The sequence below is a fragment of the Chaetura pelagica genome, unplaced genomic scaffold (genome assembly GCF_000747805.2).
Source record: "Chaetura pelagica isolate M959 unplaced genomic scaffold, ChaPel_1.0 scaffold456, whole genome shotgun sequence".
Lineage (NCBI taxonomy): Eukaryota > Metazoa > Chordata > Aves > Apodiformes > Apodidae > Chaetura > Chaetura pelagica.
Genome location: NW_009953574.1, coordinates 910696 through 924940, shown reverse-complemented (window position 1 = coordinate 924940; position 14245 = coordinate 910696). Strand labels below are relative to the sequence as shown.

The 14245-nt window shown below is 41.2% G+C and overlaps 1 protein-coding gene across 1 annotated transcript; it reads left to right on the top strand.

The window, feature by feature from the left end:
- Positions 1 to 7151: 7151 nt before the first annotated feature.
- Positions 7152 to 10960, top strand: RLIM (ring finger protein, LIM domain interacting). The gene is made up of 3 exons (XM_009999651.1): positions 7152 to 7328; positions 8180 to 8263; positions 9092 to 10960. Exons 1-3 carry the CDS (start codon positions 7160 to 7162, stop codon positions 10624 to 10626), a joined length of 1788 nt encoding a protein of 595 aa, XP_009997953.1. The 5' UTR covers positions 7152 to 7159; the 3' UTR covers positions 10627 to 10960.
- Positions 10961 to 14245: the final 3285 nt, after the last annotated feature.

Genomic DNA, 14245 nt, shown 5'->3' with positions numbered 1-14245 from the left:
TCTCAGGGGTCTGGAATTGCCAAGCTCTGCTCATAAGGAGGAAAGATAACATTGGAAAACTGTAAGAGGTGGTTTTTTTTTTGTTTTTTTTAACTGGAGCTCCTTGAGCTGGCTGTGTATACAGGGAGATTGCTGCTCTCCTGTGGCTGCTGGAGGCTGCTGGGATTCTGTGCCTTGACTTCTTCATTTCTTCCTGACTTTTCAGGAGCTGATAGTACATTGAAGAGTGTTTCTCTCCTTCATCTCAAACAGTTGATTTTGTTGAAATGTTTTCCCTTTTTTTTTTTTTTTTAATTAATTCTGTGGGATTTTCTGCAAAAGTTTTCATCTGCTTTCTGTTGTTTAAAACGTATGTTCAGAATGACTCTGTGTTTTAGGGCCTTTGCTCTGACACATACTGGGGCAGTGAAATAGCTGAATCAATGTTTAACACTCCTTGTTCTGTTGGCATTTACATCTCACAGCAGTTTACACTTCATGGAACACAGAATTCTCTTCCAGCTTACCAGAAGCTGTATGTGTTTCATGATGGTTTTTTTGGAGCAAAGAGGACATAGAGAGCTCCTGAGTGTTTAAAATTTGTGCTAAGTTTAGTAGAAATCTAGTAAGACCATAAATGTATTGTTCATCAATACTGTGTCAGTACAATATTGTGTCAGTTGGATGCAAGAATAGCAGGGGAAAAGGAAGAAAGAGTGGGTCCAGAATTCGTAATGGCCTAACATTGGAAAACTGTAAGAGGTGGTTTTTTTTTTGTTTTTTTTAACTGGAGCTCCTTGAGCTGGCTGTGTATACAGGGAGATTGCTGCTCTCCTGTGGCTGCTGGAGGCTGCTGGGATTCTGTGCCTTGACTTCTTCATTTCTTCCTGACTTTTCAGGAGCTGATAGTACATTGAAGAGTGTTTCTCTCCTTCATCTCAAACAGTTGATTTTGTTGAAATGTTTTCCCTTTTTTTTTTTTTTTTAATTAATTCTGTGGGATTTTCTGCAAAAGTTTTCATCTGCTTTCTGTTGTTTAAAACGTATGTTCAGAATGACTCTGTGTTTTAGGGCCTTTGCTCTGACACATACTGGGGCAGTGAAATAGCTGAATCAATGTTTAACACTCCTTGTTCTGTTGGCATTTACATCTCACAGCAGTTTACACTTCATGGAACACAGAATTCTCTTCCAGCTTACCAGAAGCTGTATGTGTTTCATGATGGTTTTTTTGGAGCAAAGAGGACATAGAGAGCTCCTGAGTGTTTAAAATTTGTGCTAAGTTTAGTAGAAATCTAGTAAGACCATAAATGTATTGTTCATCAATACTGTGTCAGTACAATATTGTGTCAGTTGGATGCAAGAATAGCAGGGGAAAAGGAAGAAAGAGTGTGTCCAGAATTCGTAATGGCCACTTTGAAAATGAGAAGTTTTTTACTTGTCAGTATTTATTTGGAAATGCAGATGAGTGAGTTGTACCTGTGCTACCAAAGCCTTTGGTGTGATCACAAAGGAGACTTGTGCACTTGCACAGTAAGGAAAGCAACCACAAACTTAACCTCGTGAAGCTCCATGTCTAATGCAGTTAGCCCAGCTGGCTCCTTGCACTGTCCTATGACAGCTCTGCCCTTTCATGGTGGGTTTCACTTACCGTTTATGCGTCTGCTTTTGAGCTTGCACATTTGAATGCTGAAATATTTGTTGAAAATGTAGATTCTGTTAAGTCTTTCTTCTAGTTTTGAGCATGAAGAACTTGGCTACTGCCTGACATGGAAACTATTTTTCAACTTTTAATTCTTCTAGGAAAATCTAGCACTTGGGAGGCGGGGTGGCTCAGATGAGCACTGAGCATGAAGTTGGTTCTGTTTGTGCTTGAAGAACCCGGGGTGACAGAACTGCCTGTTCTCCCTGCTGTTCCCGTGTCATTTGAGAAGGAATTGGGAGAGACTGCTGGCTGGGCTGGTCTTGCCTGACGGGATGGGATGTTAGAGCTGCTGAAGTCAGAGTTCATGGAAAGCTCTTTGAACTGACAGCTGTGTTGAGCTGCTGCTGTCGAGCTCAAATGGCTTTGAGGTGTGTTCAGTGAAAGCAGGGGTGGAAAAAACAGTTAATCTCTTAACAACCCAAAACAGAAAATATGTATTTCTGGCTTCCACTACTGAGTCACTTCTTTTAGTCAAAGGGTTTGATAATTTCTGCAGACTGGAAGTAAGCAAGGTGCTCTACCGGTTGAAGTACCTAATTAAGATGAGGTTATGAATCATAAATGAGAAATTAGCCTTCTGCTGAGCACATCTCTGAAACACTTATTCATATTGCCATCATCTTTTTTGTTTATACAAAGGTATTAATTATGTTGCTGGGACGTGAGGTGATTCAGGAAATGTTCCTAACACACAGGCACTGCAGGGCCTCATGCAATGTTGAAATACCAGTAACACCCAGATGGGGGGGATTTTAGTGGAAATATTTGTTGCACAGCTAGCTCATGAGCACCTGAACTGTTCCTGCAGTTCAACTAATCCAGTGCTTTTCTTCTGTTGTTATTGGAAGCTTGCCCCATAAATCCAGTGAAGATTATAACTTTAAGTTGTTGCTTTCTCTTTTAACCTGGCAAAGGAGTGATTTCTGAGTTTGTCAGACCTTCTGAGTTTTACCTACTTTGTTTATTGAGAGTTATAATGTTTTTTGTTGTGGGTTTGGTTGTTGTTTTTTTTTTATTTAAAAGGTTAGGAATGCAGGCTAAAGTAATGTCTTGGTATTCAGTACAGATAACTAATGTCAGGAGATACTGCACATGTTTGAAGGAGGAAGGGTTAGTGCTCTATCATTCTGCCTTACAGTCCACTAGTGTTCTTTCTGGGAAGAATTCTGTAGTGCTTAAGTGCTGAGCAGTATGGAGACACAGAGTAAGAGGTGCAGGTAAATGGACAACACAAGTACTTTATCAGTGCTTGCTGTCTCACTAGATTGTTTTTAAGGAGTAATAAATTCCTGACTGATTTGATTTAATTTACACACCACTTAGCATAAGGGGAAATGTAACATGTTTCTGTACTGTAGGAATGGTAACTTTGCTTTATTGAAGGAATATCTAGTATTCTTAAATTGCTCTTGTCCGAAAGAGCCTGATATTACTACTTCTTGAATAAAAGCATGTAACAAGCAATACCTTTTGTGGGCTTTGTGGTTTTGGTTCTGCAGTCGAGCAGCAGTGGAGACAGCTGATCATTAGTGCTCTGAAGTCTCTGAGACTGTTGAAGCATAACTGCAGGGAAGATACTTTGCTGACTTGGGGAAGGATGAGAACACCAATTAAGAATTCACTGTAGTTCGTGTGTCTGGATATTCAGCTTCTGAAGAATATTTTCTTTTATTATTTATTTTGTTTTAAGAAGAAAATAATTTTAGTTGTGGTGCTGTTTGTGCAACCTTTAGGTGGTTCCCCCCTCTCTTTTCCTGTAGAGATTTTTATTGCTGGACATCTCAGTTGAAGTTGGCACTCATCATCAAATCTGAACTTCCTGCTCATAGACGTGACCTTCCCCACCCTTTGTCAACTCAGTGCTGACAAGGGAGGACACTAAAGAAGGAAATTCTGAGTCCTTTAGCTTGGACAAGAACAAAGTCTTGCTTTGAGTTGAATTAACCACTGGAAGAAAAACAGAGTTGAAGCTACCTGCTTATTAGATAATCAAATGATGGTTGTTTTGTTGTAAGTTAATAGTACACCTATTGGTTTTCCTTCAGCAGGTTTTCCTGTCCTACTGTAGTCAGCTTCCTTCAGCTGTTCTTAATTTGCTGCAGTTATGAGCTGAGGGCAGAAAGTCCTGACTGAGGTACAGGCTTCCAAGTTATTTCTGTGACACTGCCCTGCTGAAATAGCAGCGAGGTGAGGTTGTAACTGCCACAGTGGAAATCCTGCTGTCCATCAGGTGGGACCTATGGAGTCCTGCTGAGGCAGGAGCAGTCTAAATGTTCCAGTAAGTTCAGTCTGGCAATGTCATGCTCTGCAGCTGTGTGAGAGGTGAAGCTTAAAATGGACAATGTGAACAGGGAAGAGACTGAAAGTAACAGAAGCCTTGGGGTAGAAATGCTGTTTTCCATCTACTGGTTAAAATATCAGAGGTCAAGTGGGAAGAGTTTTTGCTGTCAGCAGTAAGGTAGGGAGAATGTGTTGGTGTGAATGTGCGTGTTTCTGTGCTACCTCTATTTCCATCCCCTATGGATTCATGGTGTTTCCAGGGCATTGAAGCTAAACTGCATGAAATTGGGGAACAGAGGCCACTGTAATGTGATACAGTAGCTTGCAATAGGAAAATGGTGCTTGTTATTAGTGGTAATAGTCCTAGTGTATGTTAAATGCTTAATTCAAGATCCCACCTCAGGGGCTCTTTTAGGAATAGCACCTTTTCATTCTTGACCAGTAGCTGGTTTAGCAGGGAAGGTGCAAGATGGTGGAGCAGAAAAGGGGAACAGACCTGGAAATAAGACTGACTTTGACTTACTCTGAACATTTCCTAAAGGGTCACCTATCAAAGTGTACAGCAGTCTGTTGGTGAAGAAGAGTTTGGTTTTTTCCCCCTGACTTCACTTATTTTGACTTTTCCTTTTTCCCTGGAATGTTGCCCCTTCATCGTCTGAAATGGAAGGGGCAAATGTCTTTGAATCAAATAGGCATTATGCAGCTAAGGTGCCTGCAAGCACTGGAATTTGCATTTAAAAGAAAATTTCAAAGCATAAGCAGTAAACAAATGTCCTGCTTTGTATGCATAGAGCATTTCTCTTTTTAAAAAGCTGTTGTAGAATTAGTGTAATGCCTGAAAATATTTTAATGTGTTAAAGTCAGTAAATAGCAAGGGGGCATTCAGTTTGGGGAAGAGATTTTGCAAAACTTTATGCTGCTCCTGCCCCTTAGTATCTTATTACATTCCCTTATTTTCCTAATGGTCTTATCAACTTGGTTACATTGTTGTCCTTAAAAAGGGAATGTCGGTAGCTTTGATGTGTATCCCGGGGAACTAGCACATCTTTAAAGGTTTTATTTTGGATTCAAGTCTCTGGTTCTACTTGAGGCTTTATGCAGATGTTTCTTTTATAAGCAGCTGTGTGTATTTCTGGTACCTTCTCTAGAGTGAAAAGTCTTTAAGTGAAGTTACTTGGAGTCATCATTCTGCCACAGAAACCTTGTAAAAAGCTGTTTGAGTTTCAAGCAAAGTGTCTTCTCATTTGAGCTCTGTGTCCAAGGTTTGAAGGGCAGACAGATTTCACAGCTGAGCCTGGTGTGAGATGAACGTACCTGCTGGAACCGTTGCACAACTGCCCATGTGAATGGCTTCATTTAGCTGTGTGTGGGACAGCACATCATGTGCATGTCTGCAGATGGGGCCAGGCAGTCTTCAGATTGCACCAGAAACCTCAGAATGCAGGGGAAGCTGATAGGCTTCCATTTTAAGGGCTGGTAACCCTAGTGATTGCTGCTAGTCCTGATAAAAAGGTGAAAATCATGTCTAATTTCTTCGGTAAAATGGCAGAAATTCACAGCACCAAATAGTACCAGTGGCCTTGCATTCAGTGTTACTGAGTGACAACAAGTCAGTTGTCCCTTAAGATATGCATGCCTTAAAAACAAGTTCATGTGTGTCAGAATTCAAGACAAAGAGGGTTAGAGCAGATATTTTTGTAATCCAGGGGCCTGCAATAATGGAGTGTCCTGTGGAATTTTCTGCTGTTACATGGAGGTTGTCAGTGCACTTGAATTTTCACAACAGCAGCTGAAACAACTTGCCCTTGCAGGTGATGCAGTGCTGCTCTTCTCTGGAGAAGCACTGATGTAAACTGTGGGCAGTCTTGACTTGACAGCTGTGCTGACAATCCAAAAAAAGATGCTTTTTGCACTAGACAGATGTCTAAGTGTTGGAAATTTTCCAGTGAGAAGCAGAAAAGCTTTATTCTTCCAGTATTTTCATGTCACATGAAGTATGGTTTAAATGAAAGGAATGTTTTCTGATGGAGGATGTTATTGCAGAGCTTTTTAGCATGCAGAGGATTAGGTTGCTAATCACCTCTCTGAGTAACTAGATTCTACCAGTTGTACAGGAAAATTCTTGATGTTGTGAATAGCAAGGCATAGTGATTAAGGAAACTAGTTATTTTAACTTTATTTGATATATTTGCATGGCACAACTAGTGCCAGAATGTCTCCTGTATTTGCATGTATTTTGTTATAATATTTATCAAATACAGATGTGGCATTCGTTGATTTTATTTTTTGAGGGAGAGAGATATTGTCAAGGATCTCATCTAAATGAAAAGCAATGAGGAGAAGATGATATTAAAAAACATGCAGTCTAGCAGACAAGTCTTTGTAGCAGAAGCTATACCTGGTATTGTACACTGTGGAGTTTTGTCCTGGAAGTTTTAGGTAACATCAGTAATTCTTTAAACGCTGAAACTTGCAAGCAAATCCTTCTCTTGACAGAAAACTATAAAGTTGATTTTACAAAACCTTTTCCCTTTTTTAGGAAACAAATTGCCTTTTTTTTGTTGTTGTTGTTTGTTTGTTTGTTTGTTTGGGGGGTTGTGTGCACACAGTGTTTCATAGCATCTTCTGTGGTTGAATTCTTCATGACTCCTTCATTCTGTGAAAATTCACTTGGATGGTGAAGAGAGTATTTCTTATAGCAGGCAGGCAGAAGCAATAAACAGAATTCCATGCTCTTTTAGGGTCAGAGAACATGACCAGGGATGGTTCATGCCTTATACTGCACTGTGACATGTGCTTTTGGAGGCATGTGCAGTATTAGGAATATTTTATGCTAAAAAGCAGATAGTCACGGACACCAGGTCAGCTTTATGAGTGTGAAGATGGACAGAGGCTTACAGCTGATGATACTCCACGTGTTCATACTTGCTGCTTTTATTGGTTTTTTTATAATGATGGGCATAGATTTTGTTTGTACTTTGCCTTGAGAACAATCCCATTGTTGATCCCTGTTGATCCTGTGGTTACCCATCTCATCTGAACTGAAGCTTCATTAGCAAACACCCCACCCCCAAATTTAAGTGTAATGATGAAGAACATAGCACAGATTAAACATGCTTAAATTTCATGCCATATTTCACTACACTGGATGAAGGATTTGTTTTCTCCTTTCCAGGTACTCTTCCACTCATCAAGATGGAAAGCTCAGACTCTAGTGACAAAGGAAATATTGATCAATCAGAAGCACAACGTCAGAGTCAGCTAGATAGGTTAGATCGAGAGGAAGCTTTCTACCAGTTTGTGAACAACCTGAGTGAAGAGGACTACAGGCTTATGAGAGATAACAATTTGCTAGGAACACCAGGTGGGTAATGCCTGTGTATGTGCATTGTCCTAAAATAGCTTGTTGGTGATTTGCATAATTTTCTCTTCCCTTGAAACTGTTCCACCCATTCAATTGGTGTGCTGCAGTTGTGTTGCATGGTAGGAAGCAGCTCCTTGCTAATTTGTGCATAGTCAAATTGAAGCCATCCTCTGGCTAGAGAAGGGGTAGAGTAGGATAATGTGGTTTAATCAGATACAAAAGTCTAGTGTTTACACAGATTGGCAGCAACAGCCAGATCCTGAGTTGACCTGATTCCTGTTATGGACCCTTATTAATTTTTTATCAAAAAAATAATCTCCCTTAAGCATCTGTGTGAACATTCTGTGCTGGTGAGGTTAAGAGTTTGTAACTAGGTTAAGCAGTCTGGTGCAAGGTTCTGCATGGGCATTTTAATGTCAGTTTTCAATTGACTTAAATTGTCTCTTTATAGGATGATACCTAATTCAAACCAATTCTAATTTAAAACATGACTTCAACTAGTTTCAACCTTTTTCATGCTTGTAAAAGTGTTATCTTAAATATTTTACCCTGGGCAGCCATTTAATTGGCATAGGATGACAAAAATTGCTGTTAAGTTGTAGAGGTTACAGAACCAGAAAGTACATCTGTCTCGAGTAGGTTGAAACTGTTGGATCTTTCAGCTTCAGCAAAGTGCTAAAGTGTTTGAGCTTCCCCTTAGCAACCTGTGTGGCAGTCTCATTATGGCAGGATTTAATTAAGAAAAAAAAAAAGACAAGCAGTGGCTTGTACCTTCTTTAGAAGTTTTTTTATTATGCTTGCCATACGTATGATTTGGAAATATTTTTGGAAAATTTTGCTTATTTTCTAAGGTGAAATTACTGAAGAAGAGTTGCTGAGAAGGCTACACCAAGTTAAAGAAGGTCCACCACAGCAAAACAATGATGAGAATAGAGGTATATACAGTATTTGTGAAAACTCTTAACTTTAGCACCCCGTATGGACCTTAACTTGAGTGCAGGAGTGGAACGAGTTAAGCCTAGGCAGGTGCAAGGTGAGCTTTGTTTCAAAACTAAATGAACTTTATCTCTGATATCTGCTGCAGAGGTCAGTTTGGGACAGATTTCACTCATAAGGCATCTGTTATTTGTATCGAGATGAAGTTTAATTTAGGTTTCTCCCCTCCCCCCCCTTAACTTTTCAATTAAGATTGCATTCCTATTTGCTCCTCTCTGGGGTGCTTTTTGGCAGTTCCTCCATTTTTTATTCACTGTTCTTCCCTTCCAAAGATGCTGTATTGCTTTAATTATCATCCTTCTGTAGAGCCTGGTGGAGGACACTTGGAGCCTGCCACTGAGGCTTATTCTTTAGTGAGATGGATTTACTACAAAGCCATTCTTCAAGGGAGGGGTCAGGACAAACTTAGTTCTCTATTTAGCATTCAATAGACCACTTAATTGTTTGGAAAGGAAAACACAGAATATTGATGTGTTACAGCACCTAAAATGTGACTTAGGATAAGCAATCTGTGTTATTTTGATGACTTGTTTGCTGTGTGATGGCTGCAGCCTGTCTGTACACATTTAAAAAATGTCCACTCCTGCTCCCTTAAAAGAGCTCTGGTAGATAAGGTTGTCGTGCTACGTGTGAAATACAGTAGCACTTAGTAGGATTAAGCACTTCTAAATTGTCACTTGTTGAAGTAAGCAATTATGTTCTTGGAAAAGATGACTCCAAAATTAGCTCAGTACTCTAACGTTGGTAGTTCCCTGTCTTCTCCGCAGGTGCAGAGTCTGCAGAAGATGTTTCAAATGGAGATTCTATAATAGACTGGCTTAATTCAGTCCGACAAACTGGGAATACAACACGAAGTGGGCAACGAGGAAACCAGTCTTGGAGAGCAGTGAGCCGGACTAACCCAAATAGTGGTGACTTCAGATTTAGTTTGGAAATAAATGTCAACCGTAATAATGGGAACACAAATCCAGAAACTGAGAACGAGCCACCTGTAGAGCCTTCCAGCGGGGAGGATTTGGAACACAGCCAAAGTGACTCTGAAATTCCAAGGTCTGAATCGCCATCCATAAGGCAGCCTGGGACAGAAAGGAGCACTTCTGAGGAGCTAACAACTGAGGAAGCTTCCCCTCCTAGAGGGCAGAGGAGAGCGAGGAGCAGGAGTCCAGAACAGCGGAGGACGCGGGCTAGGACTGATAGAAGTAGGTCACCTATTAACCCAGTGAGCGAGGCTCCTCGCAGGTCTCATCACAATACATCATCTCAAACACTTGACCACTCCTCAGTGAACGAAGCTGAGGGAAGCTCTAGAACTAGGCAGCACGTGACTCTAAGGCAGCACGCCGTGGGGACTGAGGCACCAAGCGAAAACGTGGTTCTGTTTTCAACCCCAGAAACAAGACCTGTTCCTCAAGCAGCAGGTTCTTCAGAAACCAACAGCACCAGTGAGTCTGCACCTCCTGGGCAGAGGCCTCCTACCATAGTCCTTGATCTTCAGGTGAGAAGAGTTCGTCCAGGAGAGTACCGGCAGAGGGACAGCATAGCCAACAGAACTCGGTCCAGGTCCCAGACCCCCAACAACACTGTCACTTATGAGAGCGAGCGGGGAGGGTTCCGGCGCACATTTTCACGCTCGGAGCGGGCTGGAGTGAGAACTTATGTCAGCACCATTAGGATTCCCATCCGTAGGATCTTGAACACAGGCTTGAGTGAGACCACATCAGTTGCTATTCAGACGATGCTCAGGCAGATAATGACAGGCTTTGGAGAGCTGAGTTACTTCATGTATAGTGATAGTGATGCAGATCCTAGTGGCCCAACTCCGAATCAGAACGTGGATGCTTCTGAGCCCCAGAATGGAGGTGGTGGTACTTCAAACAATGAAGGTACAGATGTTAGCTCAGGGGAGGTGTATGAAGGTGGTAATGAAGGTGGTTCAACATCTGGTGCCAGACGGGAAGGTCGGAATACGAGGGGATCGGTCACGTTTGAAGAAAGTGGTTCTCTACCATTCCTTAGCCTAGCACAGTTTTTCCTACTAAACGAAGATGACGATGACCAACCAAGAGGACTCACCAAAGAACAAATTGACAACCTAGCCATGAGGAATTTTGGTGAGAGTGATGCTCTGAAGACCTGTAGTGTGTGTATTACAGAGTACACGGAAGGCAACAAGCTCCGGAAATTGCCTTGTTCCCACGAGTATCACGTCCACTGCATTGACCGCTGGTTATCAGAAAATTCCACTTGTCCCATTTGTCGCAGAGCAGTCTTAGCTTCTGGTAACAGGGAGAGTGTTGTCTAAATGAGTTCTGAATTTATGGCCAAGCAGCTGGTGTGATAGTGATGGGCAAAGAAGTCACTTCCTTTATGGCCACTTTTTGAGTGGTGCCTCAATGTATAGTAATGACTCGGAGTGAATCTTCCCTCATGAAAGCATTTTGTCTTAATTCAAGCTTTTAAAATTGGAACGTTTCTTTAATTAGGGTTTTCAAGATTGAGTCAGTTTGGGTGTTAAATTTCACATGTCCAAAGACATCTACCTACTTCAAGTTATTATTTTTTTTTGGTGAAGATTATTAAGTTCTTTCCCCCACCCAGCCCCTGCCATCCCAGTCCAATAAACATTTTGTCCTCAAGATTGTGCTTACGAGGAGTTCTCTGAGAAGTCATCCCAGCTAAGTGTATGTGAGTCACAGAGGAATTTTTGCAAGAGATCCAGCTCTCTGAAAAAACAATATGAACTTAATTCCACACTTGAACATACTTTTAATTTTCATCCTGGGTTAATATTGGATGTGTTGGTGTAAATAACACTAATGTTAGCCCTTTCCCCATCACTATGGCACGCTGTAGGATGAGCTGTTAGCTTAATTGGGATATTTATCTTGTTGTGGAAATATAAGAATTGCCTATGCTTGTTTAAATAAATAAAAAAACCCCAACAATCTGTTTTAAAATTGTAAAGCTTTTTTGTAGAAGCTCAGTACTTTTCCAATGCACTGTTGTACTAACGCATTAAGAATTAAAATTGTACCATGCTTAGAAATCAAGGAGGCTTTTCATACAAAACCCACCACATGGAGAGCAAAGTAAAGACAAGAGAGCTGCTTTTGTAACTGTGTACCTGTCAAGAGCAGTGCATATCTGTACTATTTATGTGAACAGCTACTGTAATATAAAAACAGTTGAATTAGACATCTTAATTGCATTAAAAAAATGGATATGAAATGTTCTAATTGCCGTGTTTTGGCTCAGTAATGCTACTAAAAAAGATGATTAAAAATTAGAAGGGGTTCTAAGTGGCTGGTTTTTTTCTCAGTATGGTTCCTAATATCTGATAATACAAACCAGTAGGCACCAGTTCATTCAGTGAGGTTTATGCCTAATTTTTCTCTTTTACTTTAAATTTGAGGCAACTCTGTGTAACTCTTCAGCAGATGAGAGTTGACAGGTTTATTTTCTTCCCCACCAGCTTCAGCTGTATTAGTAACCTCTGGATCTGTTGAGTGAAGATAGCGATACCAGTCTTGGTAGCCTGGCACTCAAGTGCCATAGAAAAATAACTGTTAACTGGAAAACAGTATTGGTGTGAGCTGAAATTTGAGTATTATAATCTATGATGGGAGTACACTTAAATGTGTAACCAATTCTAAGGATAACATTTTAAAACCCCAATAAACTCCTTATGCTCCTGTTGGACAGATTAAAATCAGTTGAACTGACTTTTAAAATCATGTGTGGGAGATGGAGAATTGGAGAATGTACCTCAGCTCTTGTCAGTGTCAGGGGAAAACATCCTTCACCTTTGGTGACCTGTTCTTTGTTTTATGCTCTAATGATTGTTATTTTTTCTAGTTCACATGTGCAACAGGGAAAGCAATATTTATTTCAACTCTAGGGCAGTAGTTGGGAAGGGATATGAACTGCTCTTGCTGGCTCTGTGGGAAACGTTTGTTCCTCAGATGACAAAACCAAAGCTGACCTGTCTCTTTTTCCTAATTAAACCAGATTTTTGGTGTTTTATAGTGGTGGTTGCATAAACTATAGTCTCAGCTCTAAGCCACTTTAATGTCTCAGCAGTTAGTTAAGGATTCCACGATGTCCTGAAATCCCAGGTTTTTCCTGTGTGTGTGCTCTGTGGTGTTTGGTTCAGTGGGAAACCCTGAGGGGCTCTTGAGCTTGCTTTCCTCCCAGAGGGACACACCATCGTGGCAGAGGGGACACGTGTGTTCTCTTTGAACAGAAGAATGAATAAGCTCATGGGTTTGACTTTTTCTCTCGGCTGTGCATCACCGTAGATCTGCAGTTACCTGTTAAGTTCAGGTGCTGGACTCTATGCCAAAATTTCCTCAAGAAAATAACACTTCTGAATTTCTTCCAGGAGCAAGCACATAGCAGATACCTGCTACCAGCTGCTGTTTCCAGTAGTGTTACTGACTTACTGGGGTGTACAATTTGAAGGAAAACCCAAACCTCTCTGTGAATGCCATGTTAGATATCAAAAGTCTGATGTACATCTCTGAGGACCACAAAGAAAGGAGCCCACTAGTGCTAATGTGTGAAGCCTGGCTGTGATAACATATGATTCAACATCACTTTCTTTTTAATGCTCTGAGTTTCCAGTAACTCTTCAGGTTGGTAGAATCAACTTTACAGTTTTGTTATAGCTTAATAGCAGCATGCCTTAACATTTTATCTTTCTGTAACAATAGCAACTAATAAACTGTTGGCAGTTTCTCAAATGGTACCAAGAACAAATAATTTAACCTCAGTTCAGGAGACCTTGAATGTTCTCTGTGATTTTTACACCTTTTCCAAGGCAGAGCTGGAGGTGCTGGAGATTCATTGCCTGACATCTGGAGAAGCTGGCAGAAATTAAATTGCTGATACAGCAAAGGCCTCTTTCTGTAGCTGAGTCATCTGTCAGCCTCTGGTAATTCAGTTTCTATTCTTTTGAAGTTAGATTGGAGTTGGGGAAAGCCAATATTAACACTTTGGTTCCTAACAAAGCATGAAGGACTCTTAACAAGGTTGACAATTAGCTTCATGTGCATAACCACAGCAGGTTATGAATGGTTTTGGTGTTGAGCATTTGTACTTCTTGCTGCCCTTAGTTTATACTTTATGGGTGTTACAGGAGGGATTCAGCCGCTGAACTCGGCCGTCTTGCCATGGAAGGGGTTAAAATGGCCGGTTTTGTCCGTGTCAGGGGTCTAATGGTTCACAAATGGGCAGTCTGAAGATGCAGAGCCGGCCTCGGTGCATCTGCTGCCTGGGTCACAGTGCCACCGTGTGGGAGCCTCTCCCAGCCTCCCTGCAGCGCCAGGAGAAGGGCACGGAGCAGCGTGCTCGCTTTTGCGGTAGAGACCGTTGCTTTATTTTCCTTTTGAAGGAGGTTCCCTGTTGGTGCCTCAGCAGTTAGCGTGGTGGTTTCTGCCAAACTGCAAACTACCCAAGCTCCTGCTGGGAGTAGCTGGTGTGTGTGAGCTGAGTTCCCTTCTGACAGCACAGACCTGGATCTGCAGGACCTCCACATGCAGCAAGGAGAGCAGTCACAAGGCCAAATCCTGCAACACCCCCCAGTATTTTTATTTTATGAGTGTGCTTGATGATTTGTTGCAGGTTGTGAACTTGTCAGGCCTTACTTTTTCTTTTTTATTTTTATTTTTAATTGAGGCTTAATCTGTTAAAAGAGTGTGTGCCTGGGGTCTGTTAGATTTCCCTTTCACGTGCACTTTTTTATTTCTCTGAGCAAGCTGGGCTTTTTGCAGAGAACTTGTAGGCAGTTAATTGACTTGTTTCAAAAATGATTTGATTAGTGTAGGTACTGCATGCATAGAAATGGCTCATTAGAAGTTTAAAGAGGCTTTGTGCTGATGTGCAGGCACAGCAGTGGCACTGACATGATACGGACCCGTTTG

Excerpts from the sequence above, each read along its gene's own strand:
- RLIM (XM_009999651.1), top strand. The coding sequence starts at position 7,160 with ATGGAAAGCTCAGACTCTAGTGACAAAGGAAATATTGATCAATCAGAA. Across the intron at positions 7,329-8,179 it reads CAATTTGCTAGGAACACCAG|GTGAAATTACTGAAGAAGAG; the intron begins GTGGGTAATGCC and ends TTATTTTCTAAG. Across the intron at positions 8,264-9,091 it reads AAACAATGATGAGAATAGAG|GTGCAGAGTCTGCAGAAGAT; the intron begins GTATATACAGTA and ends TCTTCTCCGCAG.